At 51.4% G+C, this 27,945-nt stretch overlaps 1 protein-coding gene across 2 annotated transcripts in view; it reads right to left on the bottom strand.

The window, feature by feature from the left end:
* Positions 1 to 27,559, bottom strand: part of PCDH19 (protocadherin 19) — a 62,748-nt gene extending 35,189 nt beyond the window's left edge. For both annotated transcript variants that reach the window (XM_032196379.1, XM_032196380.1), the window contains exons 1-3: positions 25,419 to 27,559; positions 22,055 to 22,382; positions 2,162 to 2,220 (exon numbers count right to left, since the gene is read on the bottom strand). In XM_032196379.1, the coding sequence (XP_032052270.1) occupies positions 2,162 to 2,220; positions 22,055 to 22,382; positions 25,419 to 27,559 (2,528 nt within the window). The remainder of the gene's footprint in view (positions 1 to 2,161; positions 2,221 to 22,054; positions 22,383 to 25,418) is intronic.
* Between the last annotated feature and the right edge of the window lie 386 nt (positions 27,560 to 27,945).

Below are 27,945 nucleotides of genomic sequence, written 5' to 3'. Positions count from 1 at the left end.
AATGTGCCTTCCCCAGGAGTGCGGACACAGGCCGGAGCAAACGGGAAAGCAGAGGCAGATGCCAGGGGGAAAGGAAAACGTTTGGGAAAGGAGGGCTGCCAGAGAAAGCACCCAAGAAGGGCGGGGAAGGAGCTGTGACACCTTCCCCATGCCCTGCTTTTGGCCCAGCGCCGTGCTGGCACGGCCCTGCTGGCTCCTTCGCTCCTCCACCCCCAGGCAGCCTGCACCCGCTGGGGGCTCTGCTTGCACCAACAGCACCGAACTTCCTCACTGGCTGATCAGGGCCGAAATGTCGGCACAAGGAGCGGCCTGTGCTTCAAAGCACCGAGGAGCTGCAGATTTTCATTACTTTGTGAAGCCCTTTTGCGTCTCCACGGAAACCAAGCAGACCACCTACCAACCGAAGCTTTGCAAGGCACGCGGGGGGGGGGGCTCCGAAATACATATAAATTGGTAAACCTTCAAACATCACCTTTTAAATAAAGATGTCCCTGTTGAAGCCACTGACTTTGATTCCAGGAAACATCAAAGAATTTTAAGTTAAAAAGCACTACAAATCTACAATTCATTTGTGTGTGCGTATGTGAGTGAGAGAGGCAGGCAGACAACACAGCAAAAGTACAAATAGATTAATTAAAGTGCTGGATTTGAGAAGATTCACTCACCAGAGATAGAAGAGCTACAACATCTTCATAAAGGCAAAGGATGAAAATGATGCCACAGTATGCTACAGAAAATATTTTTGTTCTTAGATGTCTGCACAGCATTCCTGGCATCCGTTGTACTTAAGATACAAGACAAAGGTAGAAAGCGAGGGGAAACGCTGTCCTACACGGTGTTGCTGTTCCTAATGTGCAGGCAATCTGTGTTACAATACATTTATCTTTCCCGCAGTGAACCAGACCGTAATGCAGCAGCCACACAACACGTTTCCGTGGCTGACACTTCTCTAAAGGATGGGCAGGTCTCAGGGAATCAGCGGCAGCAGCATTTCCCAAACAATGCCGTGCCGGAGTAAACCCCGCTGTGGCAGGTGGGAGCACTGCTTGCCTTTATGTTAGGTGTGAACAAGGGAAGATTAATAGATTTGGTTTTTTTCAGGGTGCCTGCAGACTGCCTTATGAGGAGCGATGCGGCGCAGGCAAGCCATCTCTCGCAATCACATTAGCATCGTTAAACATCACACGCAATGCAGGCAAATATACCTGCCCCTCGCTAGCTGGACCCAAGTTGCTTAAACAACGCGCTTGCAGCTCCCATAGTCTTTATATTTTTAAGATGTAAACAAATGGGAGCGCAGCCAGGAAGATAATTGGATTTTTTTACTGCTCAGAGCACACCTGAACAAGCCAGGGCTCACTCCTTCTCCTCGCTGCATCTAAGCAGCATCCTGTGGCTGGGGTGAGCTGCCCACCGCGGTACCTGTCCTGGGGTGCCAGGGCCTTCGCAGGCTCCAGAAGAGGCAGTGAGGGAGAGGGCAGGAGGGAGAGCCTCCCGCAGGGTGATGCTGGTCACTTGTTGGTTTGACATAACCTGGAGGAAGTTAGGGGGCTTAAAGCAGGTCAGCGCAGGCGTGAACCCACTGGGGACGACTTCGCCACTGGGAGGACACCAGCAAAGGCAGGATTTTATCCAAAGAGTTGAATTTACCCATGGGTAATTACTAGGTTGCAACTGAACTGATGATTTGCTTTTTTACCCCTGGAAGGGAAATCTTAGCAAAATGCTGTTTTGCCTCAGTATTCAAACTAAAACAGTGAGCATGCATCAAACCCAATTGCCTGCCCCCAAATGAGATTTTTTTTTCCCCGCCTCACATGGCAGGGAGATCTCACCATCCAAATCTATCATTTTATTCTTGTGCATTCAAATAGAATAAAATCTATGAATTTTAAAGTTGTCAGGGTAACAGCACTCTACCTAACTTGCTGTAAGTTCCCAGTGTGAAGGAGCCAAACAGAAGAAAAAAGACTTCCCTTTATTGCAAACCAAGAGCAACGGGACTTAATAGACAGTAAATACCGTTTTTAAAACCAAATGATAACTCTTGAAACATTTTGCATATAAAAAAAGCAAGTAGCATATAGCACAGTGAGAAAGAACATTAAATAATCTGGCTTTGGCTGGGCAAACCAAAGGGCTTTCAAGCCAGCCTACATACCTCTTTATTAAATGAGCTCTGCTGTTCACGTAGTTGGAGTCAAAGGAGTAGTTCTCCGTCTGGAAGGAGGAAAAGAAAAGGGAGAAGTTACCGGCTGCTTGCTGTGGGATCGGGGGCAGGTGGGCACACAGGGCCCTCTGCGTCCTGTACAAAGCAGCAGCCGCCCATGGGGCATCACCCAGCACCTCGGGGAGACCAGCACCTCACCTCATCCCAGCACCTCGCTTCGTCCCAGTACCTCACCTTGTCCCAGCAGGGCCAGCATTGTCCCCAGCATAACACCGGCCCCCATCTGCACAGCAGCCACCGCCAGCAGGCCCCAGCAGCCCTCACACAGCCACGCACCGAAACCCAGGCTGGCTGGTGACCACAGAACAATTTGCGGAGAAGGAACAATGTGACTGCGCTCCGCTACAAAACTAATTGCTTTTAATTCCCTGATGGACTCAGTTCTGTGTGTGTGTCAATTTGACTGAAAGTTCAAAAGGTATTTTTCTTATTAGTGTATAATTAACATGTTAAAATATTTATTGCATGGATATGTAAATGCCAGCAAGGTAATCCCCTGCCGGAGAATTTAATGTGGGCACTCTTCTTTGTTTTAAATCATTTCATTTGCAGAGACAGTGGGCTCTGTTATTAATTAAAAAAAAAAAAAAAAAAAAAAAAAAAAGAAAGACAATGGATGACATGGTTGAAAGTTGGAGGGGAGCAAAAGAGGGGAAGAAAAGTCAATGGATCTGTCATTGTAGGCAAAACTCACTGACAAACTCCATCACTGAAACACCGTCTTTGAACCCGAGATTACACAGCCTGGGCTTTCTGGTTTTCATAGCCAGGATGGGACAAACAGAACTGGTTGAAAAAGAGCAGCCAGAATACGGGGAAGAGAGCAGGGTACGACTGCCCACGAGAGCATGGGGCCACTACCCTGGGCATGGTGGGAGCAGTGTGGGGGGACACGGTGAGAGCCGCGCGTTGGGATACAGGGGGAGCCATGAGCTGGGATGTGCTGGGATCCTCTTGGCTGGGATGTGGTGGGAGCTGCATGGCAGGACATGGTAGGAACTGCGTGGTGGGATGCAGTGGGAGCCGTGTGGTGGGACGTGGTAGGTGTTGTGTGGTGGGACACGATGGGAGCAGCGTCCTGTTAGCCATGTGTTGGGATGGAGCAGGTGGGATGAGCTGGGACATGGTGGGATCGATTCCATGGCCAGAACATGGCAGGAGCCGTGAGGTGGGATGCGGCAGGTTGGAAGCAGCATCCTCTGAGGCCAGGAACGGGGAAGGGCCGCACGCCCCAGCAGCCCCATCCTGCCCTCCCGTGCTGCCCTCAGCTCCTCCTCGCCCCCGCCCCACGGCCACCCCCCCTCCCAGGGAGCCGCTCGGGGATACTATGGCCTGTTTTTATGGCAATTATGAACATGGTAAAAATAAATGCATGCATCTTTAATGTCTCAATAAATAAAGGAAAGCAGAGTCTGCTGCTAACGTAATCACAACGGCAGGATGGAGGGAGCGGGGCCGCTGCAGCAGAGCCGAACGTGAAATCCAATCGTACCCTGGCTGAGGTTATACTGCTGTACCAAGATAATAAAGCAAAGGCAGCGTTGGTTAAGTGTGACCTTTTCTGAAATACAGCACAATATCTAATTTACCAAACAGGAGCCTCCCAGAGAGAAACATGCAAGGATCTGCGAGCCGGGGGAGTTGGCCTAGCACTCAGCACAGCTCAGTTATTACTTTCACATAGTAATTACTGCTGTAGAGTCACGCAGGAGATTTACTGCACAAACTACTGGTCCCTGCAGTTCTTGCATCCTTGTTCCTGCAGTACGACTTTGATTGTTAAAGCGCTCTGCGTCTCCGTAGGAAACATACACATGTATTTTTAAAACACACAACGCCAAAGATTTAAACGCTGCAGAACATTTCTGATCCTGTGTTTGCTCGCCAGTCCTGCCACTGCCAGCCCGGGGGAAGATGCCACCATACCCCGGGATCTCACCATGGCACTCCCCAGAGAGATGAGGTGATTCCCAGAGACCAGGGTTCTGCAAGGGGGCTCTGGCAGCCCTGAGCGATGGAGGGCAGGAGGGATCAGAGGCAGCTCTGGGTAAGCAGAGAGCAAACGTCAGCGCGTGCCCATACATCACAGAGCTTTTAATGCACTCAGCTCACACACAGCGCTCAGCTCCATGCAGACCAACCTTCAGCATCCAAGAGCACCCAGGGCCACCTGCCAGGAAGCTCCAGCTGGTTTCACCAAAACCCCACTGAAACGTCACTAACACCCCACCAAAACACCACCGCTCTCAGTCCTAACAGGCTGGAGGAAACGCTGCGCATGCTGCCATCCATCCCAGCTTCTGCTCCGGCCCAGATCCAGACCTCGCGCTAGATCTGGCCAACATCCCTGGGAGCTTTGTTACTGATTTCTGATAAAGAAAAAATAAAAAGGACAAAACCCTGGGCTGACCAAAATCATTAGCAAAGGAGCAGTCCCCATGCTGTAGTTTGGTTGCCTGCAGTAACGCTCCCCCCATGGGGACGCCCTGCTCCACGCCTCACCTGCTGCTCAGGATGCTCTGCACCACCTTGCTCCGGAGGATGCAACACCAAAGACGTAATGGAGCGGCTCCTGGGGGGCTTTAGTCATGTCCACGGTCTGTCCCCAGACTTCAAACCCAACATGTCACTAAAAGAAGCACTACTAATGCGAATTCCTTCCAGATACCAGGCAGGGCACGGAGCAATATGGCAACAGGGACAGGAGCCGGGTACGCTCCAGGTGCTTTATGAGGCAGCCCAGCAGTTTATGAGGGCTCTCCTCAGCTGTGGGATTATCTGTCAAGGTTATCTCCATGCAGACTACGTGATCAAAACAGGAGAATAAAAAAGGAATGAGATTTTTCATGGAGGAGGGCTGTTTTATAGTTTGCATTATTCAATCGAAGTTCACTTGATTTAAATCTAGTTCATCCTGCAAAGTGCAATCACTTACAAACAGAGGCAAAACGACTGGGAAGAACGTCTCCAACATGTCAACATTTTAATTGGAAAAGAATACGCTCCCTCTCTTAATGAGGCGCCAAGAACAAAGTCAAAGCACGAAAAAGAGGGCCAAGGTAAGGCTCATTTTTGCCGATGAAACAGTGTGCTCTTCATAACATGCATCAGCAAGAGTCCAGCCCGCTTTTTCTTCATTATTTTGGCAAAAGAAAACAAAACGCTACTTTCTTAATGATCAGACCTGCTCCTGTAAAAATCAAAGGGGAGAGGGAGAGAGCCCAGGCTGTGTCAAGGGCCTCCCTCCCAACGCTGCCAATTCTCATCTCCTGCTCGTCTCAGCGTGAATGAAGGATGCTCAGCGCTTGTCAGGATCCAACCCCAAGCTGGTGTGCTAGGAATAAACCATATATTCAAGGCATGAGGAAGCCCTGAACATCCAGCATGGAGTCTGAGGTGTCGGACCACACTTCTAGCTTGCCCTCCCCAGGCAGGCGTGCTCGAGGCAGGGCCACGGGGGCACGGCACTGCTTACCCGGGTCCTATTCAAAAAATGCCTTTAACTGCTGCCTTAGCAACACAAACAGAAACCCAACAACAGACCTAGTCAGAATCAAGCAATCAGCAGGGAAATTTTAAACTTTTTTTTCTTCCCCAGCTGCTGCTGAGGACTGCCATTTCCATTACATTTCAAGAAGATGCACAAGCGCCGGTTCAACTCTTTGGATCACAGAATGGATTCAGGTCTCTTCTGGACCCGGACATCGGGGGGGTGACAGTGACTTTCCCATCAGCAACAGGGACCTGATCTCACCTCTGCTCCCCCTACACCTGAAAAAACAGAAGTGAAAGCCAGAGCATCCCGAGGCAGCTAGGAAGGGAGCTATGAGGGGAGAGGTGGTGCTGACGAAAAGGCCAGCGGGGCCAGGGACCCGGCAGGGAGCCACCACCTCAAAGAGGCTGCAGGGGAAGCTTACAGCTCGGTTCATCAGGAACGTGTTAAGCCGCTATACCTCCTCACCTCAATAATTCAGGGCCTGTTACTTCCTGGGTTTCAGCCGCGATGCAGAAAACATACAAATGAGCATCTCTAAAGGCACCAAGGGGCCTCGGTGCTGGTAGCTCGGGGTTGTCACTTCGGTCCCCAGGCAGCAGGGATGCACAGACACCCAAAGTTCCTCCTGACCCGAGGCAGGGGCACCCGTCCCCCTGTGCTGCTGACCCGCAGTACAAATCTACAGCGTCTCCACATGGGCCGCTGGCTCTTCTTCTCACTTCGGGGTGAAAACATTTCCATCCTTCTACAAATTATTGTAAACCTGCTGCAACCTCCTGCCAAAGCGTGTAGGAACCCTTCACGAAATCAGCTTCATAAAAATGACACGTTTAGCGCCACTTTTTCAGAGTTGCCCCTTGAGCCTTTTTTTTTTCCTACATGCCTTGTTAATAAAGCTTGCATGTCACACTTTATTACTAGAAAACAACGTGGACCTTTCTCCCAGGCTGCAACGTGCGTCTCTTGTTCAGGGTTTCAGAAAATCCTCCCAAAATACACAGCAGCTCCTCCGTGCCAGCCCCCGTCTCTGCATGGGGATGCACGGGGAGCCCAGCTCTCCTGCCGATGCTGCAGGAGGATTCAAGGACCACAGCCACATCGCAAAGCCATCTGTGGCCCCCATCATGGGGAAGGCAGGGCAGGTGATGCTGCTTCTCCTGTCTCCTTTGAGCGTTGGTCCTGCTCTCCACAGGCCAATCAACCACAAACTCCAGCATCTGTAATAAAACTGTTGCTCCCTGATAGGAAATCGCACCGACACTGAGTTCTTACCGTCTGAGCTGTATTGTGAGTAATACGGAATACATGTAAATTAAATAAAAACTCTGGAGCTGCACTTGTGAAACATGGATAATTTCAAAGTAGGGTCCAACGAAACCTTGATCAGTGATGGCTGGAAGTCATTATCAATGAGCAAGCTGCTTATTACCCCATGGGAAATAAATAAGTGGTCTGAGACTCCTTCCCACCAAGAACAGTCGCAGCACAAAACGTTAACCTCAAAGCCGCTGTCACTCAAAGCGCCCAAACAACCAGCCCCAAACAACCAGCTCTGAAAAAAACCAGCCCTGCAGCCCCCAGCTGCTTGCCCAAGGCCGTCCCAGGGAGCAGGGACAGCATCATCCACGCTGCCTCTTACCCAGAGGTTGCTTAACTTCTTCAACTGCTCCGTGCTGGCCTCTGAAGACAGGTAGGAAGGAGGCAGAGGAAGGAAAAGAGGCTTTTAAAAATGCCACCCGTCCATCTGGGTGGTGGTGATGGAGCAACATCCCTTGTGACACCCATGACCATGATCTGGGGAACACCAGCACACACATGAGGGGCAACCAGCACAGCCAAGGATGGTTTCTCGCCTGGTTTCTCTACAAACCGGGACAAGACTAACCAGCTCCTGTGCACCAGGCAAATCCCAAAGATTTCCCCCTGCATGCTGCTGGCTTATATGGAGGACAGCACTGCCTCTGAGCATCAGTCAGAGGTCAGCAGCCACGGTGACAGGACAAAGCAACAGCCCCAAACAAGACCAGGGAGAAATGTGAAGCTATTCGGTTATTATTAAGGAGTATGTAAGAGCCAGTCACCTGGGGAAGCCTGATAAAGGTTAAAAGGATCTGACCTCTGGCATCTCCCTCTGAAGCCATTTCCCTACAGCCTGGCTTACTGCTAAAGCCCGTAACACATGAGATTGCAAACTGTAAACTAGCAATATAGTCTCTGAAAAAGTAAGTGCATTTAGCGTCCGATATCGATGTTTTATAATTAGATATAATACAGCAGATCATTTTCCTGCCCCTGATCAATGAAACCATGGTTGGTTTTGGGGTTGGGCTTTTTTGCAGACACTCTGATTGCTGCCTAAACCAAATGGAGCAGTGCCTCGCTCAGTTCAGCAGGAACAAGCAGAGACGAGGATGTGCACACACAGCAACCATTTAGATTTACTATCCCTGAAATATAAACAGAATATTTATTTCTGACCTTTTAAGTACTAATTCCAAATTTAATGAGGCACAATGAACATTCCTCAGAGCCAGACTCCATGGCTGCTTAACACCACCAACCCTCTAATTACTACTGCAGCTTAAATAAAGAGCGTTTGGTTCTGATGGACATTATTAAACACTGAAGGAACTGAGTCCAGCCTCCATTTTCTCCTGATAAAATAACAAGCATTTCAGAAAAATCACTGGGAGAGTTCAGCCTTTAGCATCACCCTGCTCATCAGAAATGAGCAAAAGTATCAAAACAGATTGCATTACGGCGCTGCCGTACCCACTAATCCGCTCTGAACTCCCGTCCCCTCCCCAAATATACACAGGCTTTCTCATTTTTGTCTGAAAATGGATCGGAGGCAAGAGTAAAGGAGCTGCTGTGATGTGATTTTAAAAAGGGTGTGGGATTAAAAACCCAGATTGAATCCTGAGAGCGATGACACACAATGAAGCCATAATTACACTCCTGAAAGCCACAAATAATATCACCCGTTTGAATTTGTCAACATATCAGAAATCTACAGTATCGTTATGGAGAGCAAAAATGCAATAATAAAACTCCTTCTATTCAGATGGCACCTACAATCCAAAAGCTCTTTAGAGGCCAGCACACACAGGCGCCCCTCCAGCAGCCACCGCCGCGCCGGGGGCCAGCCGTCTGGCACCGGCACCACAAAACCAAAGGAAAAGCAAAATATTGACCCAAAAGAGAGGTATATTTTCTAGGCGAGAGCAAAGAAATGCCTCAGCTGGAATGAGACTGGCCAGCAGGCTGGCGATGCCCTGTCTGCCACCAGAAGACCCCGAGTGGCTTTTGGGGCACAGGAACCCCCAAAAGCAAGGGGCAGGGGGCAACACTCCCCCCCAGACAGGCTGCACGTGCCCTCCCAACGGCCCCATGGGGCACAGCCTGCCACAAGCCGATACCCTGCAGGGATATAACAGCCGATAAACTTAATGGCAGGCTCTTCACATCACCTGGGCCTGCGACTCGCAGCTGTGTAATGGATATATGGATGCAGTTTCCACCGTGGACTGCACCCCTCTCTAAGTAGTGCAAGAAACAATCTGGATCTAATCAGCAGCCCTAGGGTAATGGGGCATGACTTACAGATTTGTTAAAAAACCTTTCAGAACTGTCCTTTGCCTGCCTCCTTCCATTAGGAATGAAAACAAATATAACAGAGGAACCCTTTTTTCAAACGTTCCCATTGCTGGAGCTAAATAAAACTCCCTGTCAGTCACCTTCTGGAGTGGCAGGCCAGAACAGTACCTTGTGTAAGGAACAGGAGAAATCATAGATATGTCACTGCGAAAGAAAAAACAAAAAATCATTGCAGACGAGTTAAAAATACTGAGGGCGTCAGCCGCAGCCGCCAGCTCCGTTTTGGGAGCGCGATCGTTGTGGCAGCCCGGCTTCAGCTGAAATCCCCCGACAACAGAGGATGATAAACCTGAGTTGAACCACACCAGCAGGTGCTTGCATCCTCTCTTTGCGTTTCCCAATGGGAAAGGATCAGCGATGCCCACCCTGGCCAGGGGAGCTCGGCAGGATCCTGCTGGCTGTGCAGAGAGACAAGTCCCCAGCACATCCCACATCGCCTTCCCCATCCCGCTCTGTCCCCACGGAGGGGGAAATACACCCAGCACTACAAACACGCCAGTAAACACAGCCCGTTAGTTATTACAAAGATGCCAAAACCTTACTACTTCTTGTTCCTTCCAGTTAATGTACCATAGCCGAGGATGAATTGCTATTACAAGGAACTAAAAATAAAAATGTTTCAGAGGCCGTAATTGGCTTGTCTTGTTGGGCTTTTTAAGGAGCCAAAGTACCAGTTCCAGGCTATTAGCCCTAAGGTTGTAGGAGAATGGTGTAAAATATTTCTTCATTAAAACCCTACCTTCTATATAGAAGTGTTTTTCTTTGGGATTTTTTCCCTTTCCTTCTTCATTTTTTTAAAAAATTCTTTTATTTTTATAAGATGCATATTAGCAAATAAGCTTTAGTTAAAAGAGGGCTTTGAAAGCCCAGAGGTGATAAAAATAGAGAAGACTCTTTGCAGCTGGAGAACCGCTCAGAGCCTTCAGTCATGGATTCAGGTCATTTTCCTGCAAAGTTTACATAATATTCCTGAATCTCGTCTGTCATCTTGGGTCATTTTTAACAACCAGCACCAAATCCTCCAGGCAAGCAGAGAGCACAGGCTGGGGACCACCACCAGCATGGGACAGGGACCACCACCAGCGTGGGACAGGGTCCTGCTGGCAGCATGAAGGAAGAGTGCAAGGACAGGGAGCCCAGACAGAGGGTGGCCGGTGACACTCAGCTACCTGTGCCTGCCGTTTCCCAGCAGCTGTACTTGCAGCTGCACAAGCTGTGGCACTGCTAATTATAACCACAGCAGCACAAGTCTGAGGAACACCAGAACGTGCTGAACGCTGCCCACCTGCCTGGCAGCTCCCTCCCACCACCCCAGCCAGCAGGAGAATGCCACAGGCTCCTTCCCAAAAACCTCATGGCCTGGCACTAACGCTAACAAAGGCCACACGAGGCAGCCGGTGATGTCCAGGGTGCAATTTATTTACTGGGTGCTCTTTTTTTTTTTTTTTTCCTTTTCAGGCTTTTTGCTGCCACTTCATTACCAGCAGCGCTGGTTACTGCCATCACTTGGTATCAGCAACAACAATGACAAAACCAAAATCATTTATTCAGCAAAACACTTGTTTTGAAAGAAACAGATGCTGTGCCTGCGCGAGAACTTGGAGATTTGGCACGAGACAGCCATCCTGATGAGGCATAAGTGACACACGAGCAAAACAACAATAATTCACGGTCATTTAAAATGGCTTTAAAACTGGCTGCGAGTTCTGCCACTTAGAGCCTGCTCTGATGGCTGCTGGGTCAGAGCACCTCGGTGCTGCCCTCTCCGTCCACAAAAGCATTTGTCTGCACGGAACCGAAATCAATAATAATAGTAATACCAATAATGACGCTGACCAAGCTGCACGCAGCACCACGCAGCACTGGAAGCTCAGCAGAAGGATTACAATGCACCCTTTCGCTCTCTTGTTTTGCACACTTTTCCTTCCAAAATGACAGCCCAAGATATTTACTTGTTTGGTTTTGTGATTTGAAGGTTGCTGCTAGAAGAATACATCTGCTAGGTACAATTGCTATTTTTTGATAGTGTCTAGGCAATACCTTGTTAAAAAGGGCAAAACAACAGTTATTAATTACCCTAATTAACCCAATTCATAAGACACATTTGTGTAGCTGTCATGACAACTGCTTTGACTAACTTGCCAAGAATAGCTTAGCTGTCCATTCAAATAAATCCCTGATAATTGCTAGTCTAGTTTACTGGGCTTCTGTGATAATAATAATTAGTGCTACTGTACAAAAGGTCGCGCTAAACAGTTTATGAATGATGCGTTTCGCATGGTGATTACATGAGTCACCGGCGCCCAGCGAACGTACACAGCCACGCTTCCTACGTGGCCAGACGTGATGGGGCGGCAGCACGCACAGCAGGCAGAGGGGAGCGGGCTAAAGTGACGGGGTCAGAGGCAATTTTAGGGCCCTACTGCCAAAATGGCAGAAGTATCCGATACGGATGGGGTAAGGACAGAGGCAGCGAGCTCATGGATAATGCAGGATAGATGTCAGCTCCACGGAGATCTGTGAAATCACCCCCTTTGGGAAAAATTCTGATTAAATGCCACCTACGAGCTTTATCGACTATCCCTTGTTACCTACCTCAAGGGACACGTGCATGCAAAGAGGGTCTTCATCTTCAAGTGTTTGCCCGCTTCAGCACCATCCTCCTACATGAACTCGTGGGCACCAGAGGAGAGCACCGTGCACACACCTCAAAGCCGCCGCCGCGCTCACTGCCACCATCAGCGGGGCGAGCGATCGCCCTGTCACACGTGGCAGGTTATGCCTCCAGACTGCAGGCAGCAAGGCCAGGCGAGCGCTTAAAGTGCCGTTATGGTGTGAAAAGCAAATATGCAGAAATGACACCTCGGCTCTCAACAAATCTGTTCCCTGAGCATCTCCAAGCGCTGCATGGGTTTTCATCGCGTTAACCCCAGGAGCCAGCACAGCCCAGGGGAGAGGGGCCGAGTCCTCGCCTGCCAAACTGAAGCCCAGTTAGCACGTCTTCCTTTTGGGGGAGGACAGAAGTCGGGTCCCCAGAAGGATCTTGGTGCTACAGGCTGTGGCCCGGCTCGCTGCGCTCATCACTCGCAGCCAAAAGCACGTGCTAGAAAACAAGGGGCTTTTGTCAGAGTGACGAGGAGAAATTACAGAAACCTGATGCTGAGCAGAACCTTCCCTGAGTTTTCCCATGTGAAGTCTGCAGCTTGGTTCAATATGTTAGTGCCTAATGAAGGTTTCCCCCATATTCTGCAGGGTATAATCATTCTCCTCCTAACGAGCATGTGTTAATGGCATATTAATGCTGACAACATCTAACTGTGGAGAACAAGAGAAGAACATACTCCAAAACTCGTTTCAAACACAGGACTTCATTGCGGGCTATGCGGGCCGCAGCCCAGGGGCGCACCTCAGCCAAAATGCCCTATTACCCCCCAAAGGTAGGACACCACCAGTGCAGGGCAAGAAGGCAACAGGACCGGAGAGGAACCATCTGCAAACTCTTGGAAAAGCCTTTTGCTGGGCAGGCAGCTCTGGATGCTGGTTTTGAGCCAACAGCCATGCGATTTTGTTTAGTAAATGTCACCGAAGCTGGGTCCATGGAGAGCATCCAGATGTGAATCTGACGACAACGAGCTGGGGAGGGAGCAGGTGAGTGGAGGCAGGTGAGTCCCAAACCCGGGAGGCTGACAGCCTCCCACCCACCGGGGTGCCGGGTTTGCCAGACAGAGTTTGCACGAGCTCTGATGCATGAAAAGAACATGCATAAAATGGGTGCTTCTCTGGCTTTTCTCCTTCATTAGTGTTTCATCCCCATTCAGAAGAGCAACATCCGAGCGCTGCAACACCAGCCTGGTTATTTTCCATGAGACTGTCCAGCGCTGCTCAACATCCACACACCACCTATATCATCCAGGCATGCAAGCCGCTGGGCCCTATACATCACCGCAAAACACAGACAGCTCCCAAAAAGTGCCATTAATCTGCTCTGCCGGTGTGCTGCCGGCACCAAACGCTGCAGGAAGAGGCAAAAACCTAATTCTGCAATTGTTAAACTCCTGTGTGCTCACACCACTGCATACATTTAGATTTCCAGATCGATAATCGATGCTGGAATCAATAGCAGGGAATTTAGCTACATTATAAAAACAGTAAAATCAGCCAATAGTGAGAAATGACTATTGAGTCCTGTGTTTTCTGTACTCACTTAGTCTAATAATGGTGAATGATATTTTCCAAGTACATTATTCAGCAATAAAAACGCAGAATTATTTGATCTCTTTCTAACCTTTATGATTCTAAGCACTCCTTTTGACCCAGATTGAATGAGGCAACATCTGCAGAGCCTTTCACAAAATTGTACTCTGCATGCACTATTGTAGGTCCGCTGCCAAAGATAAATGTTATTATTTTAAAACCATCATCCTACTAATAGATGAGCAAACGCACAACATTAGCATAGCCCGCAGATCTCTAGCACTGGTGAGAAAATGCCAGAGGGTTTTTGCTTAATGGAATTTTACATACCTGACTTAGTATGGGTTAATGCAATCCACCAACACAGGAATTTTAAAACCTGCCCTGTGGCATACACCTGCCTTTACAAAAGATGGTGTAATCCGACAAGCTCCACATCCCCGTGAGAACGACGAAGGATTCCCGTCCAGATCTCCTGTGGCCAACGGGACGTGGAGACAAAGACCTGGTCTGCGCAGCTCCGGCAGACACAGCCTGCTCTCGACGCCAGGCAGTATTTATCGTGCTTAATGAGGGAGCCTTGCTGGGGATCACCTCGCCGTGCTGAGCGCTTCCATCGGAGGGCGCGGGGCGAGCCGTCGAGCACAGGGAGCGCGACACGGGATGCGTGCGGCTCCACGGCTGCTTCAGAGCCTTTGCCAGCCTGTGGAGGGGATGGGAACCAGCTGCGATGCTGGGTTAAACAGGGACTCACTTCCAGGCTAGGTAATAATCACTTGTCCAGCTGACACAAGCCATTACTTCACTCCAAATTTAGACTGGAAGCCAGACTGAGACACTGAAGTGATGACACCGCAGCCTCCTCTCCAGCTTATCTTCCAACCAGTGCCACATGCAAGCGTTGCCCAAACAGGAACAGCAAAATTTGGCCCAAAGTGTGGCTGGGGACGTCGACTTCAGTGTCTCCTTGCTGAGGCCTGGAGATGCTCCTGGGGAAGGCAGGAGGCTGGCTGGGAGCTGGCACCAGAAGGGATTGAGGACATGGTCTGTGCCCAGCAGCCCTGCACTCTGTCGGTGAGGGCAGCGCTTCGTGGAGAGCACCCCGCACACCACGAATGCCGAGCACGCTTTAATTTGAATTATAATTACACTTATAAGCACACAGATTACAACTATTTATGCTACAAATAAGACCATCCTGTATTTTAATTAACAGAAAATGATTGGAACTCAACTATAGCCTCTGCTGGGAACAATATCTAATCATTTATTTAAGCGAGGCTGTGCACAGCCCCATATGCAACCTGGCCGGGCAGCAGTAGCTGGCACGGCTGCTGACACCCTGTACTTTATATATATAAAAATATAGATATGAACCTTTAAGGGCAGCACCAATGCCTCCAGGAGAAGGCAGGAAGAAAGAAAGGGAGGGTTGGAAGGTGGAAAAGCACTTTTGCCACTGGGATGCTCCATTGTATTGAAAGCAGCTCCATCCCAACATGACACTGACAATGCGATGCTCGGGGGCCTGAGATGCGTTGTGCTGCAAGTTGTTGTGTCACAGTAAGGGGCAAAGGGAATCGCAAGACCTACGACATCGCCGAGCAGCATCGCCGGCCCTGCAGCGAAGCAACATTTCAGCAACATTTCGCCCTTTGGGTTTGGAAGGCAAAGCAGGCAGCACCGGAGTGAATTCCCAAGCCGAAATACATTGGCTGATCATCAGGACAAATCGGAAGGGCAGAAACCACTACTGACCGTCCCCGTGCAACCGCGGAATAATTTCCCAGAGGAGAAGCCTCATCCCTGGAGGGGCTCAGAGCTGTGTCTGGGCAGTTCCCAGGGGAGGCAGGAGGCACGGCCCTGCAGCAGCGGGGCAGGAGAAGGGAGCCCTCCGGGGACAAGCCCAGCTCCGTACATCCAGGGCACATCTGGCTGAAGGCAGGAGAGAGGGCCTGGAAGGGCACCTGGCTGAGGGCTTTCTGCAACTCCAGCCCCTCAGGAGGGGCTTCAGGAGGTGGCAGCTGACAAATACAGCTCTTCAAGGAGCCGAGCAGATGTGCGTGAGGTTACCCAAAGGAGATGCGCGCCTGGCCTCAAATATTCCTTTGCATGCATGTGCTTTATGCAAAATAAATTACAGAAAGAAACCACAGAGTTCATGTCGCTCGATACAACAAGAGCTAATTTGGAAGCTACTATACATAAGGCTATAAATAGCGTGCAAGACCACCCTTTCGATATAATTACTTACTGTAAGTCTTTTCTAATTTAAGGGAAAAGTCTTATCTACCATGTAAGTATACTCACAGGACCTTTTTTTACAGACTCAACAAGTAAAAGTTATGCATCAGAAATATGCAGCCAATTCAAAATTACTAGCAGCCAAACGAGCTGAGCTGCTATACTTTTGGTAAAAGTGAATCATAACACCCAAACAAATAGCATAGCAAAAAATGGTGTATATATATATATAGCTATATGACAAAATAGATAGTTATTTACATAATTATGTACAATATTTAAATCTGTACACTTCACATACTTACACAGATACATAGCGTATAGCACCTAAGATAAAACAAACCATCTCTAGTATGGAAATACGATGACAAAAGCACTTCCATTCTGAGCGCTCTGGGTCCTGGCATCAGAGGAGAGGAGCTTGGCTTTCACACACAGCTGCTGGCACCACACCATGCCCTGACCCCATTTCCCCATGGACCCCACGGCAAATGCCCCCAGTCCCATGCGGTGCCCCCAGTGCAGGAGCAGAGCCATGCTGAAGCCAATGCTTGCTGGAGACCTGGTGCGGGAAGCGTGCAGCCAGTGCAAGCCCTTGTTCAACATGAATGGGAGCTGGGGTATTTATCTCTGTTGCAAGGTATTCAGGCAAATTTTTCAACACGGAGAGCTGGAAGCGATTACGGAAGATGCATAATTCGGATCGGCTGACCTCAGAGCGGAATAAGACTCCGCTCGTTTCCACTGCATCACCCCTGAGCTGTGAGAGGTCAGGGAGCGCCGATGACGCACGGTGTCCACGACACCCCTACACCTCCCTGGTGGCCACCACGAGCTCTTGGGAGCCTCTGGGTGCCCATCCGAAGGTGCCATGGGGGTGGTGGCACTGGGTGCCCCCACATCATGGCACTGCGGAGACCCGGCGGGGACAGCCGTGGGTGCCACCAGCCACCCGCCACCTGCCCCGCCACCACCTGCAAGGATCGCCAGAGCTGTCCTGCAGTTTCTTGGTGAAACCCGGGCAGCTCTTGGCTACCCCCAGCACCAGAGAGGGGAAAAAGAGCGGCAGGCTCAAGCTGAAAGCATCCCCGGCCTTCACCGGGCTCCCGGAGAAGAAAGGCTGCCGTTAGCTACCAGACAGAGATGCTCACGCGCGAGAAGGCAGACGCGCTAATTAGAGACGTGACCCGTGCTTGCACATCTCGGTGCAAATCAGAGACCAAAAAAAGTGCTGAGTTACAGTGACCTCCCAAGGAGAAAACAAGACTGGCAACGTTTGCTGCGAAGGCAGTCTTCCGACTAGTTGAACATCATTGCTGATAATGCTTTAATTATTATCTCTACTTAAAATAAGCCTTATTTCAACAGTCTGGCATGTCTCAACGCTGCAAACTTTCTCCGGGTCGGAAATTATCTCTTTTTTTTCTTTCGTTCTACACACAGTATTACTGAGAAGCAAGCCAAATCCCTTCCAATTATGTATCATGACGTTTCCCTAGTGTTACACTAAAGCAAGGCCCTTCACTTATAAATGGCATGGTTTATAACAAATTGTCTGTTATACCAGACAGAAACTGATTTCCTCAAACCGAGCATATTAAAGTGAGTACATTCATTCTGGTTGTAACACACAAAATGTGATTATAACAGACACTTTTGGGGCTTTTTAAGGCTAGCAGAGAAGAGGAGGATAAGCTGGAGGGGAAGAAAGAATTGACAAGTAGAGAAATGACAGAGAAAGAGGAACAGCCACGCTGATTTCATTTCTTACAAAACAAAAATCTTTGTATGTTGTCGAAATGTGCTTTAGTTAACACTGCGAGATAGCCAGAGCAAAAACTGCCTGTGCTGCCTGAAACGAAAATTGCTCTATTGTGCTTAGAAAACCATTTCCTATGGTGAGGAGAACGCTTTCCAGGTAGTAAAAAGCATATCTGAAACCACCGGGGCCTTATCCTGCAACTGTTGCTCACTCAAATAATCCCTACTGCTACAGGGAGCCCGGGCGAAATCAGTGTGAGTGAGGATTATGCAGGAGTGTATCGAGGTTGGGGGATTAGGCCAGGATTACCACTAAAACCAGTAATTCCCCATCTTACTGCCGGTGGCTGCCAGCGCAGGAGGCAGTGGTTGCAACCTGGCGGCACCCACACACCAAAGGGCATTTGCGACCCCCAGGGGACCACGTGGAGCAGGGGGATCACGCCGTGCCTGTGGGATGCTCCCTGCACCCATGGGATGCTCCCCAACCTGGGGCAGCCCCCGACACTAGGGTGGTGTTTCCCGAAGCGGTGCCCTCCGAGAGAAAAGTGGGGTGTGAGACCGGCTGCGGCAGCACGGTGCAGCTGTTGCACACACACCGCTTTCTTTTCAAGTCGAAATCTGGGCATGCAAGTGTTACCCAAGGGTGGCCGTTCTGCATGCAAATTGTGTCCCGGGGATCCTAAAACGCTCTGCATTCAGACCGCTCGCCGCACCACCCCAATGCAACGTGCATTTTTATCGAGGAAGCCGCCTAATGGCTCCTATTAATTTTGATTTTTAATCTCCTGGTATACAACTCCCAGCAATATGCATGCAAAAGCCGACAACAAGCCCTTTCGGTTTCAAAGCTGACTTCTCCTCGGGCTCAGCGGGAAGAGAAAAACACTCAGCAGCAGCAAAAGCCCTGCCCGGCAGTGCCCTCTCAGCTCCCCGCCTGCTGCTCTCCGTGCTGCAGCAAAAAATGAGACACAAACCGGGGCCAAGACCCGTGCTGCCAGCCGTGCTCTGGGGAGCACTCGGTGCCTCCACCACCGCCTGTGGTCGAGGAGATGCTCAAGCACCTTGTCCAGCCCCAGCCGAGCCCACGTAGGGCTGCTGGCACCGGGACGTCCCACGCCAGCTCCTCACATCCTCCTGGCAGCCCTGGCACTGCGCAGCCCAAAAGGGGAAAGCTGTTCGAGGGTCATCCCGTGCTTTTTTGTGTCCTCGGAGCCAGGCCGAAATCCGCGGCTGTTTAATCCTTTCTGGATTCAGAGGAGGAACACGGGAGCAGAGACGAATCCAATTATCACTGGCACGGTGTGGCCACGGCCCTGCCACCGCGCGTCCCGCTGCCACGGCGCAGGAGACGTCTCCCGAAGAGCAGCTCGCTCCGCAAACAGCCCGTCCTCGGGGACTTTTATTTCAAGGTTCCTGACTGTTAAAGTAAATGAGCCTCACATTAAAGACCAGCTACATATCAAGCCAACGCAAAGCCAGCCTCTGCGAGGACGGTGCTCGTTTTCAGAGGCAATCACTTACTTGCAGACACGAGCATCATATGCTAACTGACACCGCCAGCTACATGTTTACCTCTGTATTTTATCTTTTATCAAGCGATGCTTTGCCTTCCCATCAGCACGGGAGGAGAAGTCACTCCTAGGTGGAGCGTCAGCGCTATCTCCCTGACACTGACACCTATTAAAGGCTCCCGGGGGATGCGGCGGCCGCCTCGTCACCGGAGGCACTTCCAACCAGCCCCGACAAAGTCCTACCGAAGGCGCTGCGGGGAACGACTTGGCTCTGACGGGGGAAGCTAATCGCTTGCTGCCTTCCTGGAGGCTCTGGAAACTCTGCACTCGGGCCGGCTTTGTATTTATTAAATCATCTACACCTGGAGGTGTGCACCACTAGCAGACTTCCCAAGGATATCATTACAGTGAGTAGCAACCGCTACCCAAATGACAGAGCGGTGTGGACGCATGGAGGCAATGCTCCAACGGCAGAAGCAGGAGGATTTGGGTGGTGGGATTGCGGGAAGGTGCCCGAGGACCCAGGCCAGCTCCTGCAGAGGAGGTGGACGCGTGCTTTGGGCACACCTGAGCAGGTGAAGCAAGCCTGGAGGAGCCTCTGCAGGCTGCACCCGAGATGGAGGTGGTGCACAACAGCCTCCATCTGCCTTTGGGGCTACCTTTGGCAGTTTTTGTGTCACCCTGCATGGTGGGACAGGGTGGTCACTGTGCTCACTGCTGAGCCTCCCAAGGCTGCCCTGGGCACCAGGCAGCCTCACCCTCAGGGGGCACTCGGGTTTCTAGGAGCCAGTTGCATCCACAACACCAACGGGATAACTGCCCTTGCAACAGCTGGAAAACCACAGGGGATTTCCAAACAAAAAAAATTAAAGCAAATAATAATCCTTCCCTGAAATAAACATCCCATCAGCTTCCACTTGGGATTTCTCTTCCCCTCACCCCAACCCTGCCCTTTTGTACAGCATCCCCAGAGCGAGCCCATGGCCCCAACATGCCATCTCGCAGGAGGCTGCCGTGCCCCAGATTGGCTTCACACCATCAGAGCCACGGGAACCCCTCTCTGTTATCCACCGGGGCTGGGACCAGGCTCCACAAGAGCACCCAGTGTGGAGGGAGCCAGTCTTTGGGCCGAGCTGGGAGGCCTTCAGCTGCCCTCCTGTGTGCTCGCAGAGCTGCCGGAGGGCACATTTTTAGCTGACACTCCAGGGCAGCAAAGCGAGGCACTCGTTAGGAGAGACGAATTCATTTCTCCAGGCCAGGTATCAGCACTTCACATCCTGCCTCAAATGGGCTGGGAGAAGGAAGGGGCAAGCTGGAGGCAGAGGGAAAGGGAAGCGTTCCCCTCCACAAGTGCCCTGGCCCTGCATTCGGGGCGTGCACAGGGCAGGGGCTCTGGAGCACCACATCCCCCTGGCTCATCATCCCAGCGGCAGCACATCCCGAACCCAAGGCATCGCTCAGCAAGAAGCACACCGGAGCATCGGTGGGAATCCCCAAACGATGGTTCCCAGGGAGCAGGTGGCTCCGGGAGCAGCTCTTCTGCTGCGTTTGGCCAGAGACACGCTTAACCCAAACCGCTCCGATTTGTGTGCAAGTCCCTGCCTCTCCCCACCACAGCCTGCTAAGGTCTATGGCTGGGTACTCTCAGGTAGAATCTGCAAGCTCTTATATCCAGGCCATTTCCATCCAGTTATTGCTAGGAAACTCTATCACAGCTTCTGTACCAAGACCAGGAGTCAAAACAGTCTTGAGCCCCCCACACCAGCACCCTGTCACCACCACTGACCCCGAAGGCACACGGGGGCTCACCCACGGGTGCTGGCTCCATGCTCAGACACTGGTCCAGGTGCTGGCTCAGCCAGCCCCAAGCTGCAGCCTTGTAACACAGCAAATAGCCCAAAATGCTGGGACAGGAGAGGTTCAGGGCATGGGAGCGAGCTGAAGCCCACCAGCTGCCACGAGGAGCCAGGCAGCCGCCTCCCTGCCGCCGGGGAATTAAAAGCTGCACCTCTGCCTTGAACTGCCGATGCCAACACCGCTGTGTGACCGCTCAGGAGCTGCCTCTGCAGCCTTAGTGGAGGCTAAAATACCAGGGTTTGGGGAGGATTTCGGCACTACGTATGCTGCAAAATCAGGCCTGCCGGCACCGACCGCTTCCAGCAGCCCTGCAGACTCTCGCAGCAGGCCGGGCTCTGCTCTCTATAGCGCAAGGATAAATCTGAAGCAGCTCCACTGTCTTCAGGAGCATCATTTTGCATTTACACCAGCACAGCGAACGCAAAACAGTGCAAGCCATAAATATTTTAGGTGTTTTTTTCAGCTTTGTTATTCTGTTCAAAGAAGGAAACATGACAAACCTTTGATTGTTTTGCTTAATACCAAACAATAATTCAAAGAGAGACAAACAAGCAACATTAAATGATGCCTGTGATGTACAGGAAAGCCGATGAATTAGAAGAACCTGATGAGGACAGCGTGGATCACAGCAGCACCCGCACCTGCCTTCATCAGGTACCACACATCCCTAGCACACCAACGCTGGTGTGCATGGTGAGGGGACACAGCTGGGCACACGCCTGCATCCCCAGCGTGACGTGCTGCTGGGATGAGTGATGGCCACCAACGAGACTTCTAAAGACCTCTTGAAAAACTCCTGACCACGTAACAGTCAACACACTCAGAATCCACTCACAGAGCAACCAAGCCCAGCCTGCTCGAGCTCACAGAGAGCCGTGCCATGCCAGCATCAACCACCCCAACACCACTGCTGACTTCTGCAGTGTCCAGGGGGTGAAACACCCGCCCGCGACCACCTATCAGGACCAGGCAAACTCGCAAGAAGTGCTCACCCACTCACCCATCCCTCCCACCCGAGCCCCCCGCTCAGCACCCCGTTGCTCACGCACAGCCCGGCCGGGACGGCGGCGCCGGCACACGCGAGGCCAGGCGGGCGCTCACCTCAGGCAGCGGCATCCCGTTGATGATGAGGTCGGGCTGCTGGGGGCTCTGCCCCGCGAAGGTGTGGTGGTAGATGTGGTTGGAGCCGGCGTTCCTGTTGTTCTGGCTCTCCACGTTGAGGAAGGTGCTCTCGGAGCGGCGGCAGCCCAGCGGCAGGGTCTGCTGGTGGTAGTCGAAGTAGTTGAGGGATGAGGTGAGAGAGGAGCAGCTCACAACGTTCATTTTATCCGTCTCTTCCACATCCCGCGGTACCAGGCGGATATCGTTCTTGCTGATTTTCTTCTTCTTGCTTGATTTCTTCTGATGCCCGTAGGAGTACTCTGCGATTCTAAGGGACAGAAGCAAATGGAACAGCTGAGAGCATCCCAAACTCTGCCCCTGAAAAAAAAACAACACTCAGAAACCCAGAGGGCTTGGCCCCATCTCCATGTAGGTTTCTTAGTCATGCACGTTACGTCACGTTTGGGATCTCGTGGCACGGAATGGTCTTTAGCTTATTTTCATATGTGTAATGTTTTTAGGTCAAACGTGAAAAATAAAGGGAAGGGGAAATGCCTCTGCTTTTCTCTAGTGTTTATAATTGCTGATATTTAGTTACTAGAAGTAAAGTCCAGCCTGCAGAAGAGAAAAATGGAGATGTTAAAATCCATGAACTGAAAAGGGTACCTGCATTCATTTCCATGCGTAATAAGGATTTTAAAAGTGATTTAATTTGGTCCCCGTAATGAAAATTCAAAATGAATAGCGGATTTTTTCCCAGTTCATTTTCCATAGCAGTAAATAAACCAAACCCAGAGCAGCCCTAGCTGGCAAGCTCTACTTTCTCACACTCCAAAGGCTGTTTGTTTATTAATGTTTTATCCAAAGTGCTCGTATTTTGACTATCTCTTGATAATACCTGATAACTTGAAATCTTTTTTCCAACTGTAACCTATTCCTCATTCACCCCCTGACATACACACACCCTTCTGCTGGGAAAGGCTTTCGTCTTCTAGAAATCCGAGAACAACAACTGTGTTTTGCAAAGAGAAATGATCCTTTTTGACCTGTTTTTTTTTTTTTTTTTTTTTTTACTGCAAGCTTGTTTTTCTCTGCCTTTCTTCCCCTCTTTGCTTTCCACCTGCCAAAAGAATCAACTGATGAAGTGCCTTGTTTGCCTTCTACAAAACACAGGAGGAAAAAAAGTTACCATAAAACACCAGAGAGAACATAACGAAAAAATATGACTGCACCTTCCGTTAACTCTGCATGCTCAGCTCAAAGTGACTGTGGCTGCTTTCCATAGGGGCCAATGCAACCCAGCGAATGCCCCACTGATGCATCTGTGCACGCGCAGCGCTAGGCAGCTCAGTATTTCCCAGGGAAGCTGTACCCACAGTCAGAAACACAATTGAAAGCTGGGAGTTTGCCCCTCTTCTTATTATGATAACAGCATTAAATAAAAAAAAAAATAAAAATGGAGAGAGAGAAAGAAAAAGAAATCCAATAGCTGCAAAAGAAATAACAGGATGAATAAATAATACCGTTTATCTAGAAAGGCAAATATTGGACAAATATTCTTGTTCCACAAAGCTAATTGTCTGAGCATGAAAATGCCACCAAGTCGAACAGCTCTCTCATATAATCTTATGTGCTTCATAAATTAACACGTTTTATGAAGACTCTCCAGCAGCTGTTGTGAAGAACGTTTAAAATAAGGAAATGGTAAGTCTAAATGCACACACAGAACATGGGGAGAGGGTGCCTGACGGCCACAAGGACTGCTGTCTATTACTTCTTTACCTCTGCAGCTGACTTCTCCTGATGAGAATCACGCTGATAACAGCCCGTGCATTCCCCCGAGTGCGTAAATAAATCAGAGGAAGACAGGGATTTCTGTTGTGCCAACAATCTATATGCTGCTGAGTCGTCTAACAATGCTTGATGAAGCTTTAATTGTTTTGTTTACCTAAATGTTTAAGTTTGGCAATGTGAGATCCCAATTATTTCCTGCAGGCATTCATTTTGCTGTCCTTTCTCTATTGACCAATTATTTAATTAAACTGCACTTCATTAATCCCTAAACCATCACAGTAAACCCAGCGCTTATACATATGCGTGAAGCTGTGAGGGGCACCACCACAACTTGATTTTTATACATTCAGCTTCTATTCTTGTTTAATGGGCCGAGCTGGCAAAAAATCTGGTATATTATCTTTCATTTAAAGCTAGGCATCCCATAATACAGCACAGAGCAAGCTTTATTTGCAGATGATTTTTCCCCCATCATGCAAAAAGGCTTATAAACACACTTTATGTTGTGAAAATGTGGAACTCTTCAGCATTATTTCTGTGTAAATAAAACTTTAAAGACTGCACATCCCCCTGCACTACGAAATTGCCAGGGGCGACGATACGTTTCAAAGGTAGAGCAAAATTAATTTCCATTCCTCCCATCTGAAATGACTCAGTGCTGAAGGAATGGAGAAGTCATGGCTATTTCACTAGTAACAGGATTAAACCATTTATGAGGCATTGCAGCTGCTCTTTTATGGCATCTGATTGATATTCATGTGTGGTTAGCATTTGTCTACTAACTTGTGTAACACAGAGAATAGTAAAAGAGAGACAATAATCGCGGGGCTGTTACATATTCAGGGGCTCCATTTCACATCTTCGCCTTTCATCACCGCCCGGCTCCGGGCGCAGGGATGACCTGCCCTCCTGCATTTCGGACCGGGAGCCCACAGTCGGCCAGGGCAAAATAACGCAGCGCCGTAAAAATAATTGCTAAAGCCACCGCTCAGAGCCAAACCGGCCGTGCCGTTTCCACCAGCGTCGCGTCCAAGGGAGATGGCAGATTTGGGGGAGTGTTTATTCCCTCGGCCCCCATTCTCAGCTGTGGCCGAGAGCCGCATCCGCGCCACGGATGCACAATGGCTCTTTTGAGGGGAGGAGAAGGGCCGTGGGTCCCCGCTGCTCGCCCCGTGACAGCCGTGCTCCCACTGGGGCCGCCGGGACGTGGGTCCCACAGCCACCCCCGGTCCGCAGGGAACGGGTGTCCCTGGTCCTCCTGCACGGAGCAAGGGGAGCCGGCCCCACGCTCGTCTCTCCAGACACAGCGTGCAGGAGCTAACGCCTGCTGCAACAGATTGTCACGGAGAGAGATCGCAGCCGTCTGCACCTCGGGTGGGTCTCCGTCCGTCTCCCGGAGAAGGACGTTTTAAAGCCTCTCAGTAGCTTTCCCGAGAGGGACAAGTGCCTCACTTCTGTTCCTAAAGCAAATTTAAGCCCCCCAGTACACAACAGCAAATGGAAAAGCAACTGTGCTTGCAAAAATCAAAGCAGACACTGGCAGGCACAGAGAAATAAAGATGTTCTTTACCTGCAGTTATAGGTCCTGATTTCCTTGTTATCCCTTTTGCACTTTACTGCCACGAAGATCATGGTGACAAAAAGAATGGCCGCAATAGACCCCAGGGCAATAATGAAAATGAGGGAGAGGTTAACAGATCCTATGGACTCCTGGGCATCGAGGGCCGGAGACAGGTATATCAAAATCAAGGCTGAAGCCGACAGAGATGTTTTTCCATGGTCATGAGCCACCACAATCAGCTCGTAGGCTGTCTTTGCATTCTCCCCAAAGGCTCTGGTGGTCCTTATTTCTCCATTGACCTGGTCTATCTCAAAAAATCCTCTGTCTCCTTCCACCATTTCGTAGGAAAGTCTGCCATTTTCACCCTCATCATAGTCATCAGCCTTGACCACTGTTACCAAGTAGCCGACCCCCGCGTTCCTGGGGATGTACACCTCCGCAGTCCCGTTGACCAGAGGTGGGGCCGTGATCACGGGCGTGTTGTCATTGACATCCAGGACAATCACCCTGACGGTGGCATTGCTCTGCAGAGAGGGATTACCTCCATCCTTTGCCAAGACCTTGAACTCAAAGGCCTTTGTCTGTTCATGATTGAAGGACCTCAGAGCATAGATATCTCCAGAGTTGGGGTTGATGGAGACATAGGTGAAGACAGGCATGTCCCTGACTTGGGAGGGCACAATCTGATAGGAGACGCTGCCGTTGAGGCCCAGGTCAGGGTCCCTTGCAGAGACTGAGAGGAGGTAGGCCCCTGGGGTGTTGTTCTCCTGCACGATGACCTGGTAATAGGGCTTGGAGAAGTGGGGATGGTTGTCGTTCTCATCGGTGATCTTGACGGTGAAGGACTTGGTGGCCTGTAGAGAGGGTACACCATTGTCCTTGGCCTGGATGGTGAGGTTGTACTGGTCCCTCTGCTCCCGGTCTAGCCGCCCGTCCACCAGGATGGTGGAGAAGCTCTCGTACTCCTGGAGCCGGAAAGGCACGTTGCCCAGGAGCTTGCATTGCACCCGCCCGTTGGCCCCGGAGTCACGATCCGAGACCCGCACCAGGGCGATGACGTACCCCGGCGGGGCGTTCTCGCTCACCTCCACCAGCTCGCTGTTGACAGAGAGCAGGTTGATGAGGGGCGGGTTGTCATTTGCATCCTGCACGCTGATGGTCACTTTGCAATGGGCAGGGATGGAGTTAGGCCCCAAGTCCTTGGCCTGCACATCCAGCTCGTAGACATGACCCTCCTCGTAGTCAATGGCACCGCTGACCGTGATGAGACCGCTCTGGGGGTCGATCTGGAAGAGCTCCCGGGCTCGCTCAGAGACGTAGCTGTGGAAAGAGTAGAGTACCTGGCCGTTGGTGCCCTCATCCGGGTCAGAGGCGTTGAGGCGGATGACCGGCGTACCCAGCGGGGCGTTTTCGGGCACACTGACGGTGTAGGCCGGCTCCTCAAAGAGCGGGTTGTTGTCATTGGAGTCAATGACGCGGATGCTGAGCTCCACCGTGCCGAAGTTGGGCGGGTCACCACCGTCCAGTGCCGTGATCACATAGCTGTAGTGGGACTGGGTCTCGCGGTCCAGGCTCTTCTCCACCACCAGCTCGGCAAAGCGGGACCCATCTCCCCGCGTCTTGGTCTCCAGCCCAAAGAGGTCGTTGGGGGTGATCTCGTAGCTCTGCACACCAAAGCTGCCCGAGTCCGGGTCGTAGGCACTCTCCAGCGGCACCCGGGTGCCGGGGCTGGCAGTCTCGGAGATTTCCAGCTCGATCTGGTCGGTGGGGAAGCTGGGCGCGTTGTCGTTGAGGTCCTTGATCTCCAGCTTGATCACGCAGATCTCCATGGAGCTGGACATCACCTCCAGCGAGATGACGCACTTGGGGCTCTGCCGGCACAGCAGGTCCCGGTCGATCTTCTGCTTGGTCACCAGCAGCCCGGACCCGGGGCTGATGTCCACCAGGTGGGGGGCCGAGTTGGAGACCACCCGGAAAGCGGTGGGCTGCCGGGGGTCTATCACGAAACCGGCGTCCCGGGCGTCCTTGGCGACGTTGGCGATCACGGTGCCGGCCCGCTGCTCCTCCTCCACCGAGTACTTGAGGTTGACGAGGGCCCCGGCGCCGGCCCACAGCAAGGCGGCCCCCAGCAGCGCCGGGAGAGCCCCCATCGCCGCGCCCACCCCCGACGGCCGCCGCGCCGCGCCCCGACGGCCGCTGGCTTCAGGGGCCCGCCGCCCTCATGCGGGCAGCGCCCGCCGGGCCGGGCTGGAGCGGAGCGGAGCAGAGCGGAGCGGGGCGGGCAGCGGAGGCGGCGGTACCCCCGCGCCCACGCTCAACGCCGCCCGCTTAAAGCCTCCGAGCCGGCGGCGCCGCGGATGGACCGGGCATGGCGAGGGGCAGCGGGAGCCGGCGAGCGAGCGGGAGCTGTGCCGAGCCGTGCCGAGCCGTGCTGAGCCGTGCCGTGCCGTGCTGAGCCGAGCCGAGCAGCGCCGAGCCCGCTCCCGCCGGCGCTCGCTGCGGCGGCCGCACGCCACTGCCCGCAGTCCGGAGCGCC

This window comes from Aythya fuligula, chromosome 13, assembly GCF_009819795.1.
Source record: "Aythya fuligula isolate bAytFul2 chromosome 13, bAytFul2.pri, whole genome shotgun sequence".
NCBI classification, from domain to species: domain Eukaryota; kingdom Metazoa; phylum Chordata; class Aves; order Anseriformes; family Anatidae; genus Aythya; species Aythya fuligula.
Note: the sequence above shows the minus strand (reverse complement) of the source record. Positions and strands in the feature narration are given on the sequence as shown.